Here is a 26,325-nt window from a genome sequence, read left to right as displayed (position 1 = left end):
CCATTGGGCCTGCTGTTATATTGTAATTTTAATTTGTAATTTTCTATTGAATACTTCTTGGATAAGTGGACAACATAAAGTACTCAAAATCCGGGCCTAATAAAAAAAACATCTCATTACTATCCATGCTGGAGCCCGCTTCTCTGGGTCCTGCATTACCAAGGCTAGCTACCATGTTAACACATACCTCCCATCCAGGACTTATCCGGCTGTAACCTTGCAATATATATACACATTTATATACAGTATGGAAAATAAATATTTGATACACTGACGATTTTGCAAGTTTTCCCATCTACAAAGCATGGAGAGATCTGTAAGTTTTATAGTAAATACATTTCAACAGTGAGAGACAGAATCTAAAAATAAAACCCAGAAAATCACATTGTATGATTTTTACATAATTAAATTACATTTTATTGCATGAAATAAGTATTTGATCACCTACCAACCAGCAAGAATTCTGGCTCTCACAGACATGTTAGTTTTTTTTAAGAAGCCCTACTATTCTGCACTCATTACCTGTATTAATTGCAGCTGTTTGAACTCGTTACTTGTATAAATGACACCTGTGACCACACAATCAATGACACTCTAACCTCTCCACCATGGCCAAGACTGAAGAGCTGTCTAAGGACACCAGGGAGAAAATTGTAGACTTGCACAAGGCTGGGATGGGCTACAGGGCAATAGGCAAACAGCTTGGTGAGAAGGCAACAATTGTTGGCACAATTATTAGAAAATTAAAGAAATACAAGAGGACAGTTAGCCTTTCTTGGTCTGGGGCTCCATACAATATCTTACTTCATGGGGTAAGGATAAATCTGAAAAAGGTCAGAAATCAACCCAGAACAACACAGGAGGACCTGGTCAATGACCTGAAGAGAGCTGGGACCATAGTCTCAAACATTAAAAGAGGATTCGTAGATAGCACTCCATCCAGGAAAAATTCAAACAAGTTTATTTAGTCCATGATAAAATAAAAAACGCATAAAAACAAAATGACGCTTTTCTGGTGCAGAGAGCACCTTTAGTCATAGGAAGCATGATCCTATAACTAAGGGTGCACTTTGCACTAGAAACACGTCAGGTTGTTTTTATGCATTTTTTATTTTAATCATGGACTAAATAAACTTGTTCGAAGTTTACCTGGATGGAGTGCTATCTACGAATCCTCTTTTCCTGTTATCCAGTGCTGTGTTTACTAGCAGGATTGGAACCCTCTAGTGCAATTTTTGCTACCTCTTTTAATATGCATGAAGACTCCATTTTTCCTCTCCAAGTCTCAAACATTACTGTTTGTAACACAATACGGCATCATGGATTAAAATCCTGCAGGGCATGTAAGTTCCCCTGCTCCCTGTTTGAAGTTCACCAATGACCATCTGGATGATCCAGAGGAGGCATGGGGGCAGGTCATGTGGTCAGATGAGACCAAAATAGAACTGTTTGGTATTAACTACACTCACCGTGTTTGGAGGAAGAAGAAGGATGAGTGCAACCCCAAGAAAACCATCCCAACTGTGAAGTACGGAGGTGAGGCATCATACTTTGGGGTGCTTTTCTGCAAAGGGGACAGGACGAGTGCACCGTATTGAATGGAGCATGGATGGGGTCACGTATTGTGAAATTTTGGCCAACAATCTCCTTCCTTCGGTAAAAGCATTGAAGATGGGTCGTGGCTGGGTCTTCCAGCATGACAATGACCTAAAACACACAGCCAGAGCAACTAAGGAGTGGCTCCCTAAGAAGCATTTCAATATCCTGAAGTAACTTAGGCAGTCTCCAGACCTAAACCCAATAGAAAATCTTTGGAGGGAGCTGAAACTCATTGTTGCCCAGCAACAGCTCCAAAAACTGAAAGATCTGGAGAAGATCTGTATTTAGGAGAGGGCCAAAATTCCTGCTGCAGTGTGTGTAATCTTGGTCAAGAACTACAGAAATCATCTGACCGCTGTAATTGCAAACAAATGTTTCTGTACCAAATATTAAATTCTGTTTTTCTATGGTATCAAATGCTTTTTTCATTCAATAAAATGCAAATTAATTATGTACAAAATAATACAATGTGGTTTTCTGGATTTTTTTAAAGATTCTGTTTCTCACAGTTGAACTGTACTTACGATGAAAATTACAGCTCTTTCATTCTTTGTAGGTGGAAAAACTTGCAAAATCGGCAGTGTATCAAATCCTTATTTTCCCCACTGTATATATACAGTTACATATAGAAGGTATAAGAGGGTTTTTTTTTTTTTATTAGGCACAAATTTTGGGTCCAGGTTTTAGGAACGGCCAAAACAGCTGGGTAGGAATGACCGCACCCATACATCCCGGTCCAGGCCTTTGAACGGCTTATTTAAGGCAGTTCAGCTGCCTCATTCAGTGCCTGTGTGTGGTAGGAGAGATACTGGGCAGTCTATTGTGCTAGACTTAACAGAAAGAACTGTGCTTTAAAGGGAATCGGTCACCTCAGTACTTTACTCTGCCCTCAACAGGACAGATAAAGTACACCTGCACAGGAGCCGCGGCAGAAGTATGGAGGAGGACGTCATCACTAGAAGATGGGAGGCGCCGGACCGCGACACCCACTGCACCCAGCCGCGCTCCCCGGTGAGTATAATCTAACTTGTTTTTCTTATCTTTCATGTTACATCAGGGGGCTTATCTACAGCATTACAGAATGCTGTAGATAAGCCCCTGATGGTGGTGACCACAGCTAATAGGCCAAAAATGAGGTGACAGATTCCCTTTAAACGGGTGAACCCGTATCTGCTATCTAGAGACTGTTTTTTTGTTTATTTTTACCTTTATGTGAAAGAAATGTTGTTTTCTTTTCTGTATAGATTTATGGACTTTAAATAAATCAATTCGTTTTGCATCAAGCTACATCGTACCTGCACCTTAACGGCTGCCAGAGTGAATGGTCCCATACAATATACTGTATATATACAGCGGGTGAAATAATTACTGAACACATCACCAATTTTCTAAGTAAAATTTTTCTAAGGGTGCTATTGGCATGAAATTCTCAGCAGATGTCTCTAACAACCCATCCAATCCACACAGGCAAAGAAATCGAACCATAAATGTCCATAAATTAATGTGTGTAATAATGAGAAATAACACAGGGAAACAGTATTGAACACAGTAAGAAAGAGAGGTAAAAAAAGCCATTGAAAGGCATGACGCCAGCTGAAATTTATCAGTAAATAAAAAAATAAATTCTGCCACTTAGTGAAAAATAATATCAGCTGGTTCAGCTGATGATCTATAAAAAGATGTCTTATTACCAAGGTACCACACAAAAAACATCTAATGATGGGTAAAACCAGTGAGCTGTCTCAAAACCATCACAACCCACAACATTATTGTTACAAAACAAACTGGTGGCATCAGATACAGAAGAATTTCCAAACTGTTGGGGCCATAATCCAAAAGTGGAAAAATACAATTTCACAATAAACCGGCCACTATCAGGTGCTCCTCGCAAGATTTCAGACAGAGGAGTGAAAATAATTATCAGAAGAGTTGTCCAGGAGCAGAGGACCTGCTTAGACGTTGCAGATGGTGCCATTTTGTCAAAGGAAAAAAAAATTAGGCTTCATCAAGATCCGCAGAAAACAAAGCAAAAGCGACCAAACAGATCCAATTATAATAAAGTGAAAAAAAAAATTATTTTAACATCGCATTACAAAACAGGTAAATTGGGGAGAAAAAAAGTGCATATGTGCATCAAAAAGCATCCAAAGGATGCAGGGGACAAGCGGCATGTATGTAATATATATATAGACCACATGTCTACAATAATTAATATTATTAGACTAAAGTGGGTAGCTGAATATAAATAACATGGTTAACAACAAGTAATGGCCTCATAAAGGATGCATAGCCATAGATCACATAAGGTTAATCTTACCCAAATAGTCAAATCAAATGTACCCCAGCACCTGCACTCACCCACTTGTTGTTAACCATATTATTTATATTCAAGGGCCCCTGTTGCCCTTGCTCCTGTAATGCTGTCCCGAAGCATTCAATGTTTCAATGTTTTAATATGAACAAATAATGGAAATTTTTTTGATTTTGCCCAAGGAGCTGGAACATTGCTACTTTTCAACTTTAATATTATACTAACTCATTTGCATTAGGAAAGTCAGAGAAAAATAGCATTTCCATAATAATTTGGAATGAGGTGAATACATCCAGTAAGTTAATTCATATAATATCCTTCTTAGATTATAAATTAAGAGGAAAAAAGTAAATTATTTCCATAATTTCCTTTGAGGATTTTTTGTAACAGTTTGGAAATTGTTGATTGCCTAGCTATGAAGCATGTTAAGGGAGGTGTATCTAAATGATTGTTACAAAGTATCATCATGTAAAACATTCTTGTACAAACCTATGGATTTTTTCTCTGGAGCTGAATCTCTCATAGTCACAGGTTCACTAGGCTTTGAGGGATGACTTACTCCAACTTGATTGAGGGCTGTCACTCGGAATTGATATGTATTTCCTTCAGTAAGTCCACTTACAGGAAACTTGCAGATTTTTGCTGGAATTTTATTGCACTGTATCCATTCATTTGTTGAAATGTCAAGACTTAATAAAGATAAAACATTTTATTACATTAGGGAACATATTGTGCATGTCAGAATGTAATAAGCATGCAATTTCTGAATGTTTAAAGGGAATATGTCACCCCATTTTTCGACTATGAGCTGCCGTCACTGACATCAGGGGCTTATCTACAGCATTCTGTAATGCTGTAGATAAGCCCCTGAAGTAACCTGAAAGATAAGAAAAAAAGAGTTAGATTATACTCACCCTGGTGTTTGGTCCAGTCCGATGGGTGTCGCCGTTCGGTCCGGTGCCTCCCATCTTCTAACGGTGACGTTCTCTTCTTTACTGCCTGTTGTGGCTCCGGTGTTGAGGGCAGAGCAGAGTCCTGCAGTGCGCAGGCGCCGCGAGTGGTCCGGCACCTGTGCACTGCAGTATTCTGCTCTGCCTTCAACAGGGCAGAGCAGTGCACCTGCGCCGGAGCCACAACAGGCAGCAAAGAAGAGGACGTCACCATTAAAAGATGGGAGGTGCTGGACCGCAACACCCATCGGACCAAGACTGGACCGCCCCCCAGTGAGTAAAATCTAACTTTTTTCTTCTCTTTCAGGTTACATCGGGGGCTTATCTATAGCATTACAGAATGCTGTAGATAAGCCCCTGATGTCAGTGCCGGCAGCTCATAGTCAAAAAGTGGGGTGACAGATTCCCTTTAATGCATATTAAGTAGTTTTACCTACATGACTTGTAACACTATTATTATTTATTTATCAATCATTATTTGTTTCAAGCGAGACTGATTGGCGATACTTGAGGTGTGTGAGGCCTGCAATGTGATTCATAAATGTTAGGAAGACTATGGACCTTTATAACTGCAAATTTGTGTTTTTTTTCACGTTTACTTTTGCAATTGTTCGGTATAAAAATAGATCTTGATTGCGCTAACAACCATCAGGAGTAGCGTTGAATAAAAGGATATGCAAGACCCTGGTCAAGTGGCCTGGCTGGTAGTTCGTAGCTGCTGGACCAGAGCCTTGCAAACTGGCTATTACCTGCCAGGACATTTCTTTTGATTAGTAGGCCAGGCGTGATATACTGGGAGGAAGTAGGTGATTTACAATGCTCTAGTCCGGTGGCCACAGACTACCGACAGTGCCACAGACTATGATCCGGGGGCTGGATGTTACTAGAAACCCGGAGTAGGCCATTCCCCCTGTTCTGTGATGTAACATCCCAGAAGGGAGCAGGAACACTGAAGAGTAGATCCACCATCACATTCAGGATTACAAATCCCTGTGGATGTTAGTTTTATAGTTTAAGGAGGCATTTCCATGAGAATACTTTTTATCTCTCTGGAGCACCTCTTTAAAGCACTTCCAATGGTGGTTTTCTTCATATAATAACATCATTACTGCTACTGTGTGCAAAGATAACTTCACCTCCTTGGGATTATAGTCTAAATCACACCTGATGTGCACCAATTGTATTGCATATATTTATATCTGAAATACAAAGAAATAAATTTCTAAAGTACTGTGCAAAAGTTTTAGGTAGATGTGGAAAAAATGATGCAAAGTAAGAATTATTTTAAAGACTGAAGTGTTAATAGTACATATTTTTTATTAATCAGCAATAAGCAAAGTGGTACCAGTATTTAAACATGGTTAGTAGGTGGATCCAGGCAACTACTGCTTAGTAAGTCTGACATCAGTATAGTACAAAATTTGAGGGCAACAGAGGAGATGATTCGCAAAAACTTTGTAGACAATAATATAACTGACAACAAGCATGGAATAATGAAAGATAAGTCGTGTCTAACCAACATGTTTGGTTTCTAAGAGAAGAAAAGTAATAAAAATCTGGATTTTGGGTCATGCAGTTCATGTGATATATGTGGATTTTACAAAGGTATATCAGTCTTTGCTGATGACACTAAACTATGTCAGTTGATAAAAACTAAGCCTGACAGTATAATATTACAAAACGACGTGATAAGATAAGATGTTGGAATTGGCAAACACATACAGTGGGGAAAAAAAGTATTTAGTCAGCCACCAATTGTGCAAGTTCTCCCACTTAAAAAGATGAGAGAGGCCTGTAAATGACATCATAGGTAGACCACAACTATGAGAGTCAAAATGAGAAAACAAATCCAGAAAATCACATTGTCTTTTTTGGTAAGATTTATTTTTCAAATTATGGTGGAAAATAAGTATTTGGTCACCTAAAAACGTGCAAAATTTCTGGCTCTCACAGTCCTGTAACTTCTTCTTTAAGAGGCTTCTCTTGCCCAATCAGACAAGGTGATTTTCTGGATTTGTTTTCTCATTTTCACTCTCATAGTTGTGGGCTACCTATGATGTCAATTACAGGCCTCTCTCATCTTTTTAAGTGGGAGAACTTGCACAATTGGTGGCTGACTAAATAATTTTTTTCCTCACTATAGCAAGTTAATGTTGATAAATGTAGAGTACTGCATCCAGGATGGAGTAATCCTATTGCTGCATATACATTAAATGGAGATATACTAGGGACTACAGAACAAGAGAAGGACTTGGATATTCTGGTTACAAGTAAGGTGAGCAGCAGTACTCAATATCAGGCAGCAGCCGCAAAAGCAAACAAGATTTTAGGGTGTATAAAACGAGAAATAATTCCTGTTATCCAAATTTACGATTTATTATGCCACTATAAACCGCTTGTGAGGCCACATCTTGAATATGGGATCCAGTTTTGGGCTCCACATTTCAAAAAGGATATTCAGAAGTTAGAGTCAGTTCAGAGGCGGGAAACTAGATTATTACAAGGGATGGAAGGCCTCTCATATGATGAGAGGTTAGAATAGTTAAGCTTATTTAGCTTAGAGAAAAGACGCCTCAGAGGAGATCTCATTATACGTATAAGTACGTGTAGTCTATACAAAGGACTGACACATGACTTATTCCTCCCAAAGACCTTACAGAGGACCATGGGACATTCACTATGTGTGGAGGAAAGGCATTTCCGAAAACTAGAAAGGAAAGGGTTCTTTACAATTAAAACAGACAGACTGTGAAATGCCCTACTGTATGAGATAGTAATGACAGTTACTATATCAGCATTAAAATAGGGTGACATGGTTTTCTTACAAACAAATGGCATTGAGGATCATAAATCTATCTTTAGAGAATCTGTAACTGGTGGATAAAGGTTGATGGTGATGGACCTGAGTCTATTTATGCTTTTTTCAACTTATGTAACTATATAAAGTAAGTAAGCAAAATAGAAATCTAAATGAAATCGATATTTGGAGTGACCACTAGAGTTGAGCGATACCAGCCGATACTTGAAAATATCGGATCGGAATGGATCGGCCGATCTTAAAAAAAAGTATCGGTATCGCCGATTCCGATACCGGGAACCAATGCAAGTCAATGGGGCCAAAATATCGGAATTAAAAAAAACCCTTTCTTTCCTTGTAGGTTAATTCTACATGAAGAAAAACAACTAAGAATAATGTAGAATGTATTGTGGGAGGTGGAGGAGACATTAAAGCCATAGAGGTTTAGCCCAATCAAATGGAATAGCAGGAATTAAACTTTTTTTTTTAAAGATGTTAGGAGTTACAAAGATATTGACTATGTTAGCCTCATTTATATTTTGCCAGACATGTATGTCTTCTTCTTCTTTCTTCTTTCTTCTTCTTCTTCCTTTTTTTACCTTCTTCTTCTTCTTCTTCTTATTCCTTTTTTTTACATTCTTCTTCTTCTTCCTTTTTTTACATTCTTCTACTTCCTTTTTTTACATTCTTCTTCTTCTTCCTTTTTTTACATTCTTCTTCTTATTCCTTTTTTTACATTCTTCTTCTTCTTCCTTTTTTAAATTCTTCTACTTCCTTTTTTTACATTCTTCTTCTTCTTCCTTTTCTTACATTCTTCATATTCTTCTTATTCAACAATTATTATTCTACATATTCAACTTCTTCATCTTCTTCCTATTCTTCTTCATCATATTCTTGTTTGTGTCAGGCATTCCTGTAGTTGTTATCTAGAAAAGTTAGAAGTTTACACCTTCCGTTCTGCCTGTCTCAAAAGATTTACAACAGGATTTGTCCGCGTTCAGTTTGGCCTGCAGCAGCAGGCCTTTTCCAGGGGCACCACGAGGAGGAACGGACTCACCCCCATACACTGCTTAGTCTTCTTCTGCTTATAAATAAGATAATATCATTTGCTCAGAGTATTAGTCTTATGCTTAATGTTCTTCTGCTTTGTTTTTTTTATGCTTCTTTGTCTTCTCTCTCTTGTTGTTCTGCATCTTGGTGGTTGTCTTCCTGTTCTTTGTCCTCTTGAACCAGCTGACGGTACTGGCACCCGGAGGGGCAGCAGAAGGAACAAGAGCCAATGGCACTACCGAGGACCAGCTGACGGTGCTGGAACCCGGTTACTAAGCAGGAGGTACCTGTGCTACAAAGCACTACCAAGGACCAGCAGACGTTGCCGGAACTCGGATACCAAGATGGAGGCACCTAGGCCAAAGGCTCTGACGAGAACCAGCTGACGGTGCTGGAACCCGGAGGGGTAGCATAAGCTGCAAGAGCAAATGGAAATAGCGAGGACCAGCTGACAGTGCTGGCACCCGGAGGGGCAGCAGAAGGAATAAGAGCCAATGGCACAACCGAGGACCAGCTGACGGTGCTGGAACCCGGTTACTAAGCAGGAGGTACCTGTGCTACAAAGCACTACCAAGGACCAGCAGACGTTGCCGGAACTCGGATACCGAGATGGAGGCACCTAGGCCAAAGGCTCTGACGAGAACCAGCTGACGGTGCTGGAACCCGGAGGGGTAGCATAAGCTGCAAGAGCAAATGGAAATAGCGAGGACCAGCTGACAGTGCTGGCACCCGGAGGGGCAGCAGAAGGAATAAGAGCCAATGGCACAACCGAGGACCAGCTGACGGTGCTGGAACCCGGTTACTAAGCAGGAGGTACCTGTGCTACAAAGCACTACCAAGGACCAGCAGACGTTGCCGGAACTCGGATACCGAGATGGAGGCACCTAGGCCAAAGGCTCTGATGAGAACCAGCTGACGGTGCTGGAACCCGGAGGGGTATCAGAAGTTACCCCTGAAAAGCAAAGTTGGCATGCCGCAAGCTGGCCGTAGTTACCGAATCACACAGTCCTACAGGGGGTGCTTGTCCTACTGGCACTATGGAACAAGCCTTTCTTACCAGAACCCGCAGTCCACATAGGAAGCACCTAAACTGCTGGCACCCTAGCCTCGGCTAACCCAACCGCAACACGACATGGCAACTTGGGGTGGCAAACTGACATTGACACTTCCCGGAAACAGCAGGCAGGGCTGGAACCAAGCTGGGCAGGAGGGAGTACCCGTGCCAAAGTCAGTTATGAGCAGCAACTGGTGATGTTGGAGCCCAGGACAAGCACTTAGCAGGCTGAGGCCTGATGTGCTGTCAATTGGGAGGCAGCAGGACAGATTGCCATCAAAACAGCAGGGGAACAGCTGACGTTACTTAACCCCACAAACACAGGAGCTAGTGTTTTACTCTGTGAAGACGGCACTTCCGAGCAACAACTGGCTGTGTTGAAGCCCAGGGACAAGCACGGAGCAGGCTGAGGCTGCATTGAAGAAATTTTAAGATCGGTTGTAGATTACTAATTTGAACCAAGCTCCACTTAGGCCTGTGGCTTCACTGATTTTCGTATTTCCCCTGTCCTCCAACCCCGCCAGTTACAGCTCCGAAGTGGCGTCTGCACAATACACACTTGTTCCTGTGTTACAGGTGTTCAGTCCGGTCAGTTAATCCCCTGATGTGTGTCCGGCAATGTCGCCTGCTCTGTCCACATTCCCATTATGGGAATGTGGACAGAGCAGGCGACATTGCCGGACACACATCAGGGGATTAACTGACCGGACTGAACACCTGTAACACAGGAACAAGTGTGGATTGTGCAGACGCCACTTCGGAGCTGTAACTGGCAGGGTTGGAGGACAGGGGAAATACGAGAGACAGTGGAGCCACAGGCCTAATTGGAGCACGGTTAAAAATCAGTAGTGGTACGACTGTGTAGGCAGCAGGAGACTTTGCCATCTACACAGCAGGGGATCAGCTGACGTTACTGAACCCCACTGAGACACGGGAGCAAGTGTCTCTTTCCGTGTGGACGGCACTTCCGAACTACAACAGGCTGTGTTGAAGCCCAGGAAATAGGAGGGTGTAGGCAGAGGCCTACTGTATTTTGAATGAGGTGACAGCAGGAGAGACTGCCATCCACACAGCAGGGGATCAGCTGACGTTACTGAACCCCACAGACACGAGAGCAAGTATCTCTTTCCGTGTGGACGGCACTTCCGAACTACAACTGGCTGTGTTGAAGCCCAGGAAATAGGAGGGTGTAGGCAGAGGCCTACTGTATTTTGAATGAGGTGACAGCAGGAGAGACTGCCATCCACACAGCAGGGGATCAGCTGACGTTACTGAACCCCACTGAGACACGGGAGCAAGTATCTCTTTCCGTGTGGACGGCACTTCCGAACTACAACTGGCTGTGTTGAAGCCCAGGAAATAGGAGGGTGTAGGCAGAGGCCTACTGTATTTTGAATGAGGTGACAGCAGGAGAGACTGCCATCCACACAGCAGGGGATCAGCTGACATTACTGAACCCCACTGAGACACGGGAGCAAGTATCTCTTTCCGTGTGGACGGCACTTCCGAACTACAACTGGCTGTGTTGAAGCCCAGGAAATAGGAGGGTGTAGGCAGAGGCCTACTGTATTTTGAATGAGGCGACAGCAGGAGAGACTGCCATCCACACAGCAGGGGATCAGCTGACGTTACTGAACCCCACAGACACGAGAGCAAGTATCTCTTTCCGTGTGGACGGCACTTCCGAACTACAACTGGCTGTGTTGAAGCCCAGGAAATAGGAGGGTGTAGGCAGAGGCCTACTGTATTTTGAATGAGGTGACAGCAGGAGAGACTGCCATCCACACAGCAGGGGATCAGCTGACGTTACTGAACCCCACTGAGACACGGGAGCAAGTATCTCTTTCCGTGTGGACGGCACTTCCGAACTACAACTGGCTGTGTTGAAGCCCAGGAAATAGGAGGGTGTAGGCAGAGGCCTACTGTATTTTGAATGAGGTGACAGCAGGAGAGACTGCCATCCACACAGCAGGGGATCAGCTGACATTACTGAACCCCACTGAGACACGGGAGCAAGTATCTCTTTCCGTGTGGACGGCACTTCCGAACTACAACTGGCTGTGTTGAAGCCCAGGAAATAGGAGGGTGTAGGCAGAGGCCTACTGTATTTTGAATTAGGTGACAGCAGGAGAGACTGCCATCCACAAAGCAGGGGATCAGCTGACGTTACTGAACCCCACTGAGACACGGGAGCAAGTATCTCTTTCCGTGTGGACGGCACTTCCGAGCTACAACTGGCTGTGTTGAAGCCCAGGAAATAGGAGGGTGTAGGCAGAGGCTTACTGTATTTTGAATGAGGTGACAGCAGGAGAGACTGCCATCCACACAGCAGGGGATCAGCTGACATTACTGAACCCCACTGAGACATGGGAGCAAGTATCTCTTTCCATGTGGACGGCACTTCCGAACTACAACTGGCTGTGTTGAAGCCCAGGAAATAGGAGGGTGTAGGCAGAGGCCTACTGTATTTTGAATGAGGCGACAGCAGGAGAGACTGCCATCCACACAGCAGGGGATCAGCTGACGTTACTGAACCCCACTGAGACACGGGAGCAAGTATCTCTTTCCGTGTGGACGGCACTTCCGAACTACAACTGGCTGTGTTGAAGCCCAGGAAATAGGAGGGTGTAGGCAGAGGCCTACTGTATTTTGAATGAGGTGACAGCAGGAGAGACTGCCATCCACACAGCAGGGGATCAGCTGACGTTACTGAACCCCACTGAGACACGGGAGCAAGTATCTCTTTCCGTGTGGACGGCACTTCCGAACTACAACTGGCTGTGTTGAAGCCCAGGAAATAGGAGGGTGTAGGCAGAGGCCTACTGTATTTTGAATGAGGTGACAGCAGGAGAGACTGCCATCCACACAGCAGGGGATCAGCTGACGTTACTGAACCCCACTGAGACACGGGAGCAAGTATCTCTTTCCGTGTGGACGGCACTTCCGAACTACAACTGGCTGTGTTGAAGCCCAGGAAATAGGAGGGTGTAGGCAGAGGCCTACTGTATTTTGAATGAGGTGACAGCAGGAGAGACTGCCATCCACACAGCAGGGGATCAGCTGACGTTACTGAACCCCACTGAGACACGGGAGCAAGTATCTCTTTCCGTGTGGACGGCACTTCCGAACTACAACTGGCTGTGTTGAAGCCCAGGAAATAGGAGGGTGTAGGCAGAGGCCTACTGTATTTTGAATGAGGTGACAGCAGGAGAGACTGCCATCCACACAGCAGGGGATCAGCTGACGTTACTGAACCCCACTGAGACACGGGAGCAAGTATCTCTTTCCGTGTGGACGGCACTTCCGAGCTACAACTGGCTGTGTTGAAGCCCAGGAAATAGGAGGGTGTAGGCAGAGGCCTACTGTATTTTGAATGAGGTGACAGCAGGAGAGACTGCCATCCACACAGCAGGGGATCAGCTGACATTACTGAACCCCACTGAGACACGGGAGCAAGTATCTCTTTCCGTGTGGACGGCACTTCCGAACTACAACTGGCTGTGTTGAAGTCCAGGAAATAGGAGGGTGTAGGTAGAGGCCTACTGTATTTTGAATGAGGTGACAGCAGGAGAGACTGCCATCCACACAGCAGGGGATCAGCTGACATTACTGAACCCCACTGAGACACGGGAGCAAGTATCTCTTTCCGTGTGGACGGCACTTCCGAACTACAACTGGCTGTGTTGAAGCCCAGGAAATAGGAGGGTGTAGGCAGAGGCCTACTGTATTTTGAATTAGGTGACAGCAGGAGAGACTGCCATCCACAAAGCAGGGGATCAGCTGACGTTACTGAACCCCACTGAGACACGGGAGCAAGTATCTCTTTCCGTGTGGACGGCACTTCCGAGCTACAACTGGCTGAGTTGAAGCCCAGGAAATAGGAGGGTGTAGGCAGAGGCCTACTGTCTTTGGAATGTGGAGACAGCAGGAGAGACTGCCATCTCCACAGCAGGGGATCAGCTGGCAATGATGAACCCCACTAACACTTGAACGAATGTGTTTGGCTCTGTGGAGACGACACTTCTGAACACCAACTCATGCTGTTGGAGCCCAGGATTAGGCGTGGAGCAGGCTGGGGCCTACTGGATTTTGGCAGGTGAAGGCAGCAGGAGACTTGCCATCTCCACAGCAGGGGAACAGCTGGCAGTGCTGAAACCCACTAACACTCGAACGAATGTGTTTGGCTCTGTGGAGACGACACTTCTGAACACCAACTGACGCTGTTGGAGCCCAGGATTAGGCGAGGAGCAGGCTGGGGCCTACTGGATTTTGGCAGGTGAAGGCAGCAGGAGACTTGCCATCTCCACAGCAGGGGAACAGCTGGCAGTGCTGAACCCCACTAACACTTGAAAGAATGTGTTTGGCTCTGTGGAGACGACACTTCTGAACACCAACTGACGCTGTTGGAGCCCAGGATTAGGCGAGGAGCAGGCTGGGGCCTACTGGATTTTGGCAGGTGAAGGCAGCAGGAGACTTGCCATCTCCACAGCAGGGGAACAGCTGGCAGTGCTGAAATCCACTAACACTCTAACGAATGTGTTTGGCTCTGTGGAGACGACACTTCTGAACACCAACTGACGCTGTTGGAGCCCAGGATTAGGCGAGGAGCAGGCTGGGGCCTACTGGATTTTGGCAGGTGAAGGCAGCAGGAGACTTGCCATCTCCACAGCAGGGGAACAGCTGGCAGTGCTGAACCACACTAACACTCTAACGAATGTGTTTGGCTCTGTGGAGACGACACTTCTGAACACCAACTGACGCTGTTGGAGCCCAGGATTACGCATGCCGCATGCAGAGGCCAATGGGCAGCGGTTTTTATGGAGGTTGTGGACTACTACTGATTCTAACCATGCTCCACTTAGGCCTCTGGCTCCACTGTCTCTACTATTTACCCTGGCCTCCAACCCCGCCAGCTACATCTCTGAAGTGGCGTCAGCACAATCTACACTTGTTCCTGTGTTACTGGTGCTCAGTCCCGTCAGTTGATCCCCTGATGTTTGTCCGGCAAGTTCGCCAGCTCTGTCCTCATTCCCACTACTGGTTATGGGAATGTGGACAGAGCAGGAGACCTTGCCGGACACACATCAGGGGATAAACTGATGGGACTGAGCCACAGGAACACAGGAACAAGTGTAGATTGTGCTGACGCCACTTCAGAGATGTAGATGGCGGGGTTGGAGGTCAGGGGAAATAGTAGAGACAGTGGAGCCAGAGACCTAAGTTGGGCACGGTTAAAAATCAGTAGTGGTTTGAATGTTGATGGAGCTGGTGACTTTGCCGTCCACACAGCAGGGGATCAGCTGGCATTACTGAACCCCACTAACACAGGAGCTAGTGTGTTTCTCTGTGCAGACGACACATCTGAGCGACAACTGGCTGTGTTGAAGCACAGGGATTATAGTTCAGGTGGTAGAAAAATGAACACACCAGCAGACCTGGATACAGTTGCCAACCACTAATTTAGTCTGTAAGAGGAATGGCAAAGTCTTTGGAGATCCAGGCCTTGTTCATTTTCAGAAAAGTCAGCCGGTCAACATTATCGGAAGATAGTCGCGTGCGACGGTCTGTTAGTACACCACCTGCGGCACTAAAGACACGTTCCGATAATACACTGGCAGCAGGGCAAGCCAGCACCTCCAATGCATACTGGCTAAGCTCTGGCCATGTATCCAGCTTAGAGACCCAAAACTTGAAGGGGGAAGAGCCATCTGGGAGTACAGCGACAGGGCAAGACATGTAGTCTGACACCATCTGACGGAAGCGTTGCCTCCTGCTGACTCGAGGCGTCGCTGATGGTGTAGACAATTGTGGTGGACACACAAAACTTTGCCACATTTGGGCCATAGTGGTCTTGCCTTGTGCTGCGGCGCTGCCTCTGCTCCCTCTTTGTGCAGAGTTTCCTCCACTGCCTCGACGCACAGAGCTGCTTTGTAAAGCACTAGCAACAATGCTGTCGGGTGGAATGGAAAACATTATGGACTGCACCAGTGACTCTTCGTACTCCCGCATTTTACGCTCCCGGTTCAACGTTGGTATGAGCCTTTGTACGCTGTCCCGGTAGCGAGGATCTAGGAGGGTGTACACCCAATAATCAGCCGAGACGAGAATGTGGGCGATGCGGCGGTCGTTTCTCAGGCACTGCAGCATGAAATCAACCATGTGCTGCAGACTCCCAACTGCCAAAGAACCGCTGTCCCCTGTTTGAGGCGTGACCTCGGCCTGCTCTGCATCACCCCACCCTCGCTGTACATACTGAGTAGAGGTTTGTGTACCTCCCTCCTCTGGAGAGATGTCTTCCTCCTCCATCGACTCCTCCTCATCCTCCTCACAAAGTGTCCCCTGCCTAGGCCTTTGTGAGGAAACACGTAGCGCAGACTGTCCAGAAGCAGATGGCATTTGGGACTCCTCATCCTCCACCTCTTCTGAAACCTCATCCCTTAGTGCTTGCAGTGTTTGTTGAAGCAGGCAGATAAGGGGGACAGTCATGCTGACTAGTGCATCATCTGCACTCGCCATCCGCGTGGATTCATCGAAGGCACGCAAAACGAGGCAGATGTCCTTCATAGAGGCCCACTCAATGGTGCTGAAGTGTGAACGGCGCACAGTGCGACTTGTTTGCGCCTGATGCAGCTGGTACTCCATGACTGCTGCCTGCTGCTCACACAACCGCTCCAACATATGTAACGTTGAATTCCACCGGGTGGGTAGGTCACATATGATGCGATGTTCCGGAAGGCCAAATCGTCGCTGCAGAGCAGCGAGGCGCGATCTTGCCGTGCTGGAACGTCGCAAGTGAGCGCACTCTATGCGGACCTTGTGCAACAGTGCAGCAAGATCCGGATAGTCCCTCAGAAAGCTCTGCACGACCAAGTTAAGAACATGTGCCAGACATGGGATGTGTGTGAGGTTGCCTAGGCCAAGAGCTGCCACCAGATTTCGGCCATTGTCACACACTACCAAGCCCGGCTGGAGATTCGCTGGCCCAAACCACACATCGCTCTCCAGCTTGATAGCATTCCAGAGCTCCTGCGCTGTGTGGCTTCGATTCCCCAAAGAAATTAATTTGAGTACAGCCTGTTGACGTTTGGCCACGGCTGTGCTCATATCGGTCGTAACAGGCTCCTGCTCTGCTGTTTCTGAGGAACTTGAGTAGGAGGAGGAGTCTATGTGTACAGACTGGAGTCCTGCAATCCGTGGCGTTGGAAGAACACGTACAGCGCCACTCTCCAGATCCGTACCCGGCTCCACAACATTGACCCAGTGGGCAGTGAGGGAAAGGTATCGTCCCTGTCCATGGTTACTGGTCCACGCATCGGTGGTCAGGTGGACCTTGCTACTAATGGCGTTTAGTAGCGCATGTTTTATTTTGCCCTCAACATGTTTCTGCAGGGCAGGGACGGCTCGCCTGCTGAAATAAAAGCGGCTGGGCACGTTGTATTGGGGGACTGCCAATGCCATTAAGTCCCGGAAGGTGTCAGTGTCCACCAGCCTGAATGACAGCATTTCAACTGCCAGAAGTTTGGCAATGCCAGCATTCAGAGACTGTGCTCGGGGATGGTTTGCCGAGTAAGGGCGCCTTTTATCCCATGCCTGTGCTACCGATGGCTGTGATGGATGGGAACGTGCTGCTATGGGTGTAATCTGACAGGGTCTCCGGACAACAGTGGCAGAGGTTCTTCCTTGGCGATCCTGTGAGGAAGCCGAACCAGCAGTGTGTGAGCTGGAGGAAGAGGGCCCAACACGAACTGAAGAGGTGGTAGGTGGTGCTGTACGTTGGCCTACGTCTTCAGGGTGTCTCTGCAACTCCAACTCGTGCTTGGTGCGCACATGTTTTCACATATTTGTGGTATTGAGGTTGCTGACATTTCTCCCTCTTTTGACTCTCTGATGACACAGCTTGCATTTGACAAAGCAAATGTCATCTGCAACTGTGTCAAAAAAGGACCACGCACTGCAACTCTTGTGAGCGCCCGGTTTGCCTTTGGAAGGAGGAATGCTCCTAACGGGTGCCGAAGTGGAGGGTACAGGCAACCAAGTCTTCCCCCTCCCTCTGCCTCCTGTTTTGGCCGGTAGGGGAATCTCTTCCTCCGAGCTGCTCCCACCACCTTCCTGTTGCTCACGCCATGATGGGTCAAGGACCTCATCATCTTCCCTCCCCTCTTCAAACAGCTGCTTCTCCGGGGTTGTCTCGCCAGCACCGTACGCACCAGAAAGTGGCAACTGAGTCTCGTCATCATCTGATGCGTACTGAGGTGTGCTGACCATAGGCACTGGCCCACTCGCCTCTTCAGATTCAGAGGGACAAAGAAGTTGCGCATCACTGCATACTCCCTCTTCTTCACATTCAGGAATGCTGCTTGGCTGGCCCCCTCTTTCCAAGCCAACAGATTCCGAGAACAGAAGTAGAGACTGTGATGGCTCCTGTCCATGTCTCTCTGACTGCCTGGGCACTTTGGCAGGTGGTGAAGAGACAGATGGTTGCTCTTCGGTGCTCTGACCCTGAGAGGATGCGGAAGTAATTGAAGTCGATGCGTTAGCTGCCATCCATCCGACAACGGCTTCAATTTGTTCCTCCCGCAGCAGTGGGGTACGTTGAGGTCCTACAAAGCTGCGCATAAAGGACTGTTGCCTGCTAAAACTGGGGGATGCTGATCCACTGGTGCCCGCAGCAGGCCCAGAATCCCCACGTCCTCTACCTGTAGAATCCCCACGTCCTCTCCCTGCAGAATCCCCACGTCCTCTCCCTGCTGAAACTCCACGCCCACGCCCACGCCCACGCGCCTTACTCCCTGCCTTCTTCATCTTGCAAGACTGCTTAAGATAGGCAAAAAAGTACAAAGGGGGGCCTTAGTGTGCTTATTCCTGAACAGCTGGTTACAGGTACAAGAAACACTAATTTTATGAAGTGTGTGTGTGTGGACTAGACTTTAATAGGAGCTGATGTGGCCTACACAAGTTCCAAATGTAGTGTTTGGTGAACTTTTTTTGTGGTTTCTTTGTTGGAAACAAACTCAAAGTATGTGAACAAAGAATTGAAACTGATAGTATCACCAACTTTTTGGAGCTATTACAATGCAGGCAGGTAACCTACAATGCAAAAGATGAGGCTCCAAAAAAATTGGGTAATACTAATCTGGCTGCGCCGGCAGGGCACAAGCCAGAAAAAAAGGCTCCTCTATCTACTCCTATATAGTGTTTGCAACCAACCAATGTTGATGGATACGGATGGATGCACACTAATAGGAGAAGAAAAAATGAGCTGCACTCAAAGACAAATATGTGTGAGGCAGTGACGCACGTTGAGCGTCCTACAACCAGACGTAGCTGCAGGACACTCTACTCAGCGTGAGCTGCACTCACACACAGTCAGAGGCCTCTCAGACAGCCGTCAACAGTGCAGCTAAGTGGGCACTGGCACTGACAGGCTGCAGAAAGGCTCCGCTGTGTACTCCTATATAGTGTTTGCAACCACCGTAGATGGAGACGGATGGATGCACACTAATAGAAGAAAAAATGAGCTGCACTCAAATAAAAATATGTGTGAGGCACTGACGCACGCTGAGCGTCCTACAGCCAGACGTAGCTGCAGGACACACTACTCAGCGTGAGCTGCACTCACACACAGTCAGAGACCTCTCAGACAGCCGTGAACAGTGCAGCAAAGTGGACACTAGCACTGAAAGGCTGCAGAAAGGCTCCGCTGTCTACTACTAGTGTTTGCAACCAACGTATATGGATACGGATGGAAGCACACTAGATTGAAATTATGTAAAAAATGCAGCTCAAAAAATAAAAGATGTATGAGGCAGCAGTGATCACACTGGGTGGCCTACAGCCTGACGTGGCTGCAGGACCCACTCCACAGCGTGAGCTGCACTCACACAGCCCTTGCAGACAGCTGTGAACACTGCTGCTAGGGCAAAGAAGGCTACAGTGGTGGTTTATGTAGCCTGGGTAAAGCACTAGATGTTTGGTGGAATCGCTATTTCTAACTGTCCCTCACAGTCTTCTACAGCAGCCTGTCCCTAACTGAATTCACAGCAGAGTGACCAGAAATGGCGGCTGCGGTGGCTTTTATAGTGCATCATGACATCATTTCGGCAGCCAATCACAGCCATGCCAATAGTTAACATGCCTACATGCCTAACAGGATGTGCCCACACTTCGGAGGATTCCCATTGGCTTAATCAAAGCAAGCAGGCTCATAGCATGATGGGAACTTCCGATTCCGATTCCGATTCCGGAATCCGATATGACAAAAGTATCGGAACTAAGTATCGGAATTCCGATACCGCTAATATCGGCCGATACCCGATACTTGCGGTATCGGAATGCTCAACACTAGTGACCACCCTTTGACTTCAAAATATCATCGAAGCATCAATTGTACACTGTCGCAGTTTTTGAAGGAACTCCGCAGAGAGGTTACTCTAAACATCTTGGAGAACTAGCCACACACTTTTTGTGGATGGACACTACCATTCAAAAGTTTATGGTAACTTAGAAATTTCCTTATTTTTGAAAGAAAAGCACAGTTTTTCTAGTGAAGCTACAATTAAATGATTTAGAAATACACTCTATACATTGTTAATGTGGTAAATGACTATTCTAGCTGCAAATGTCTGGTTTGTAATGCAATATCTTCACAGGTGTATAGAGGTCCATTTCCAACAACCATTACTCCAGTGTTCATATGGTACTTTGTGTTTGCTAACTGTGTAAGAAGGATAATGGTTGGTTAGAATACCCTTGTAAACTCTTGTGCAAGTATGTAAGTATGTTAGCACAGCTGAAAACAGTTCGGCTAATTAGAGAAGCTATAAACCTGACCTTCCTTTGAGCTAGTTGAGAATCTGGGCATTACATTTGTTGGTTTCATTAAACTCTCAAAATGGCCAGAAAAAAAGAACTTTCATGTGAAACTCGACAGTCTATTCTTGCTCTTAGAAAAGAAGGCTATTCCATGCGAGAGATTGCCAAGAAACTGAAGATTTCCTACAATGGTGTTTACTACTCCTTTCAGAGGAGGGCACAACAGGCTCTAACCAGAGTAGAAGGAGAAGTGGGAGGCCCCACTGCACAACTGAGCAACAAGACAAGTACATTAGAGTCTGTAGTTTGAGAAATCGATGCCTCACAGGTCCTCAACTGGCAGCTTCATTAAATAGTACACGCAAAACACCAGTGTCAACATCTACAGTGAAGAGGCGACTCCGGGATGCTGGCCTTCAGGGCAGAGTGGCAAAGAAAAGCCATATCTGAGACTGGCTAATAAAAGGAAAAGATTAATATGGGCAAAAGAACACAGATATTGGACAGAGGAACATTGGTAAAAAGTGTTATGGGCAGACGAATCCAAGTTTGAGGTGTTTGGATCACACAGAAGAATATTTGTGTGATGCAGAACAACTGAAAAGATGCTGGAAGAGTGCCTGACGCCAACTGTCAAGCATGGTGGAGGTAATGTGATGGTCTGGGGTTGCTTTGGTGCTGGTAAAGTGGGAGATTTGTACAAAGTAAAAGGGATTTTGAATAAGGAAGGCTATCACTCCATTTTGCAACGCCATGCCATACCCTGTGGACAGCTCTTGATTGGAGTCAATTTCATCCTACAACAGGACAATGACCCAAATCACACCTCCAAATTATGCAAGAACTATTTAGGGAAGAGGCAGGCAGCTTGTATTCTATCTGTAATTTAGTGGCCAGCGCAGTCACCAGATCTAAACCCCATTGAGCTGTTGTGTGAGCAGCTTGACCGTATGGCACACAAATAGTGCCCATCAAGTCAAACCAACTTTTGGGAGGGGCTTCTGGAAGCATGGGGTAAAATTTCTCCAGATTACCTCAGCAAATTAACTGCTAGAATGTCAAAGGTCTGCGATGCTGTAATTACTGCAAAGGGAGCATTCTTTGACAAAAGCAAAGTTTGAAGGAGAAAATTATTCTTTCAAATAAAAATCCTTTTTTTGAACCTTGTCAATGTCTGGACTAGATTTTAAATTCATTTGGCAACTAATTTGATTAATAAAAGTATGAGTTTTCATGGAAAACACAAAATTGTCTGGGTGACCCCAAACTTTTGAACAGTAGTGTAGGCTTGGGCAATATTTTCTAACTCTCTGTAAACCCAGACTGGATGATGTTGAGGTTATATCTCTATGGGACCATATAATCACTTCCAGATCTTCTTGCTCTTCTTTACGCTGAAGATAGTTCCTAGTGACATTGGCTGTATGTTTGGGGTCGTTGTCCTGCTGACAAATAAATTTGAAGCCAATCAGAAGTCTCCACGATGCATGATAGATAAATATCTGCTTGTATTTCTCTGCATTGACAAAACCAATAAATGGCCAACATTGAAAACCCTAGATGCAGTGGTCGGCCTAGAAAACTTAGTGCAGCTACTGGAAACTCACATCATGCTTACTACCCTTCAACATGGGAAGCTGTCAAGCAGTGCCATCAGCTTAGAACTAGCAGCAGCCAGTGGGACACAGCTATACCCATCTGTTTGGATAAGTTTGACCAGTAATTGGTCTTCATTGAAGACTTGCTGCCAAAACCCACATGTTTGACATAGAAAGCCAAGTGACTCAATTATGCATGAAAACATAGCAACCTAGGTACATAAAAATCGCAGCAGTGCTCTGGATTGATGAGTCAAAATATTAAATATTTGACATTAGCAGAAAACAATTTGAATACACAGGGCTGGATAGAGTAAAACAATGACTGTCTGCAGGCAACAGTGAAGCATGGTAGAGGTTTCTTACAAGTTTGGGTCTGTATGTCAGCAACAGGAGTTGTAAATTTGATCAAGATTAATGATGTCCTCAATGCTGAGAAATACAGGCAAATTCTCATTCATCATGAAATACCATCGGGGAGACATCTGATTGCTCCAAGTTTATTCTGCAGCAAGATAACGACCCCAAACATACAGTAAATGTCATTAATGGAAATATGTCAATAGGATGAGCCATGCTAAACCATCTTTATGAGCATTGAGGTCATAGTAAGCGATGCCTTATTCCAGAGAAATCTTTTCTTATATGTACATGAGCTGTTAAGAACTATGGGTCAGACACTGATCTGCATGAGAATCTGCCTCCATAGATTATGTATCTATCTATCTAGCTATGTATATATATATATATATATATATATATATATATATATATATATATATATATAAATGAGTTTATCTATGTATGTGAGGTCAAGCCACACCCACTCCACAGCCCCGCCCACTCCACATAGCCACACTCACTCCACACGCAAAGCCCCGTATAATAAATATCTAAAACATACATATCTATTTACATAATTGCCTTGTAATATTTTCATTTCCTGTTCTGTCCAGATGTCACCGTATCCCAGAATTCCAAGCGGAGGAAGTTCACCGACCGCCATATTGGGACACCCAAGTGGTGGCTGTCTCAATATGGAAACTGCTGCTGGTACCAACCTATTGCGCAGTACCACCAGCGGAACACCGTCGCACCACACACACACTCACTCACACACTCACACAGCTTTTTGCGCAGTACCACCAGCGGAACACCGTCACTCTGCACCACGCAAGCGCAGTGAATCATTCGGCTGATCCCGGCGGCAGATGCGCAACGTGTCTACAGGCAGAGGAAGCCGGTCACATTAAAGGGGTTTTCCCACAAACAAAAGTTCATTTTAAAAATTGTGTCTGACCATGTATGGAGCATACCACATCTCCTGGGCAGGGGAAGAAGCAAAAGACAATACTGACATTACAGCAGGGGATCACAGAGGATTCATTTTGTGAGGTAAAATATTTCACTGACTGTTTTGAAACAATATTTTACCTCACAAAATGTATCCTCTGCGATCTCCTGCTGAAATGTCAGTATTGTCTCTTGCTTCCTCCCCTGCCCAGGAGCTGTGGTATGTTCAGGGGTGAGAGAGACTGAGCACAGCGGGGAGACAGCTCAAATGGGACAGCACATGAGGTGAGAACACAGCACAGGAAGGAGAGAGACAGCAGAAAAGAGGGATAGTACATGGGGTAGACAGGTCAAAGAAGAGAGCACAGACAGGAGAAGTCAGCACATGGGGAAAGAGAATGGATAGGTGGGTGAGCACATGTGGGGGAGAGATTCCCAACGCTGCAAAGCCTGCCCATATCGTGACATTACTGCCGTCCCGATGCGATAGCATCGGGCCTCCATCTAGTATAATAAATATCTAATATACAGTATATACAGTATATATACAGTATATAATAAATATCAAAAAATACCTATTTCATAGGAACATCGTCTTGACCACAACAGGTTACACTGCCTGTGTTACCCATAGTAACCAACCACTAAGCATCTTTCATTTCACCAGAGCTGTTTAAAAGATGAAAGCTGAGCTGTGATTGGTTGCTATGAGCAACAGTTTTCCTTGTAGACAGTTTTGGTAACTGAGGCCCATTATTCTATGGTGTTATCGTGTTTCTGTAAAGCTGGAAATAACACTATTACCGTGTCAACACAGACCACCCTCTTACACAGACTGCAGGGGGAGCCCAGAATCAGGAACTTCTCTTTGTCTGGCATGAAGCATCTCATTAACTTAAAAATTCAAACACAGATTAAAAAAAAGAAACACAAGATGGATTTCTCCAACCCAGGTATCATTTTAATCGGTGTGCCTGGTTTGCTTTAAACTTATTTATACAGCTACAACAAATGCCACTCTAAGCTAGTCCTTCTTTACAATTTGTAACTAAATGGTATTACACTCCTGCATGGTTGAAATCTGCTTTCTCTAAGAGAAAAGCTGTATTACGCCTCAATGAGCAAGACTTACAGAAAGGAGTACAGAAATGGAACAAAGGGAGGCAAGAGCTGCTTCCTCAAGGGCCACTGAAATGCTCCACCATGTACAGATGGGAGGGAACCTGCGAGAAGTACAGGTACATACTATATACAGGGGAGATGACATACAGGTATATACTATATACAGGGGAGATGACATAAAGGTATACACTATATACAGAGGAGATGACATTCAGGTATATACTATATACAGGGGAGATGACATGCAGGTATATACTATATACAGGGGAGATAACATACAGGTATATACTATATATAGGGGAGATGATGTACTGGTATATACTATATAGAGGGGCGATGGCATACAGGTATATACTATATACAGGGGGAGATGACATACAGGTATGTACTATATACAGGGGAAATTACATACAGTTATATACTATATACAGGTGAGATGGTAATAATAATAATAAATTTTATTTCTATAGCGCTGACATATTCCGCAGCACTTTACATTTCAGAGGGGACTTGTACAGACAATATACTGTACATTACAGCATAACAATAATCACATAGATCATAACAGATGCCAAGAGGAATGAGGGCCCTGCTCGCAAGCTTACAATCTATGAGGAAAAAAGGGGAGACACGAAAGGTGGGTGGTAACAGTTGCCCTGATTGTATGGACCAGTCATAGTGTGTAACAGTACGGATGCAGAGGGCTAATGGATGCATAAATCATGTGGGAACATGATGCGGGGAACCTGGTTATGGTAATACTTTTGGCTGTGCCACACAGGGATAGATTAGGTTAATATGTTGAGGCGATAGGCCAGTCTGAATAAATGTGTTTTCAGGGCACGCTTAAAATTGTGGGGGTTGGGGACTAATCGTATTGACCTGGGAAGTGCATTCCAAAGAATTGGTGCAGCACGTGTATAGTCTTGAAGACGGGAGTGGGAGGTTCTGATTATTGAGGATGCTATCCTCAGGTCATCAGCAGAACGGAGGGCACGGGTAGGATGGTATACTGAAACAAAGGGAGGAGATGTAGGGTGGTGCTGAGCCATGGAGGGCTTTGTGTGTGAGGGTAATAAGTTTGTACTGGATTCTGGAGTGGATGTGTAGCCAGTGTAAAGACTGGCACAAGGTAGAGGCATCGGTGTAACGATTGGCGAGGAATATGATCCTGGCAGCTGCATTCAAGACAGATTGGAGGGGGGAGAGTTTGGTAAGAGGGAGACCGATTAGAAGGGAGTTACAATAGTCGAGACGAGAATGAATAAGAGAAACAGAGTTTTTGCAGAGTCAAAAGTAAGAAAGGGTCGAATTCTAGAAATGTTTTTGAGGTGCAGATAACAAGAGCGAGCCACTGATCGGATGTGGGGGACAAAGGAAAGCTCAGAGTCAAGTATGACCCCAAGACAGCGGGCATGTTGCTGGGGAGTAATAGTAGAACCACACACGGAAATGGCAATGTTGGGTATAGGTACATTAGTAGAGGGAGGAAACACAAGGAGTTCAGTCTTTGACAGGTTCAGTTTCAGATATAGTGAGGACATGATGTTAGACACAGCATTTAGACAATCGCCGGTGTTTTCTAGAAAGGCTGGCGTGATGTCAGGAGAAGAAGCGTATAATTGGGTGTCGTCAGCATAGAGATGGTACTGGAAACCAAATCTACTGATTGTTTGACCAATAGGGGCAGTGTACAAGGAGAAGAGGAGGGGGCCTAGGACTGATCCTTGAGGAACCCC

The 26,325-nt window shown here is 45.4% G+C and overlaps 1 protein-coding gene across 1 annotated transcript in view; it reads right to left on the bottom strand.

Annotated features, from left to right (window-relative positions):
* Positions 1-26,325, bottom strand: part of MYOM3 (myomesin 3) — a 310,945-nt gene that overhangs the window by 133,419 nt on the left and 151,201 nt on the right. The window contains exon 11 of the mRNA XM_073572698.1: positions 4,400-4,599. Coding sequence (XP_073428799.1) covers positions 4,400-4,599 — 200 coding nt within the window. The remainder of the gene's footprint in view (positions 1-4,399; positions 4,600-26,325) is intronic.

The sequence above is a fragment of the Dendrobates tinctorius genome, unplaced genomic scaffold (genome assembly GCF_039654945.1).
Source record: "Dendrobates tinctorius isolate UK_male_01 unplaced genomic scaffold, ASM3965494v1 ptg000007l, whole genome shotgun sequence".
NCBI classification, from domain to species: domain Eukaryota; kingdom Metazoa; phylum Chordata; class Amphibia; order Anura; family Dendrobatidae; genus Dendrobates; species Dendrobates tinctorius.
Note: the sequence above shows the minus strand (reverse complement) of the source record. Positions and strands in the feature narration are given on the sequence as shown.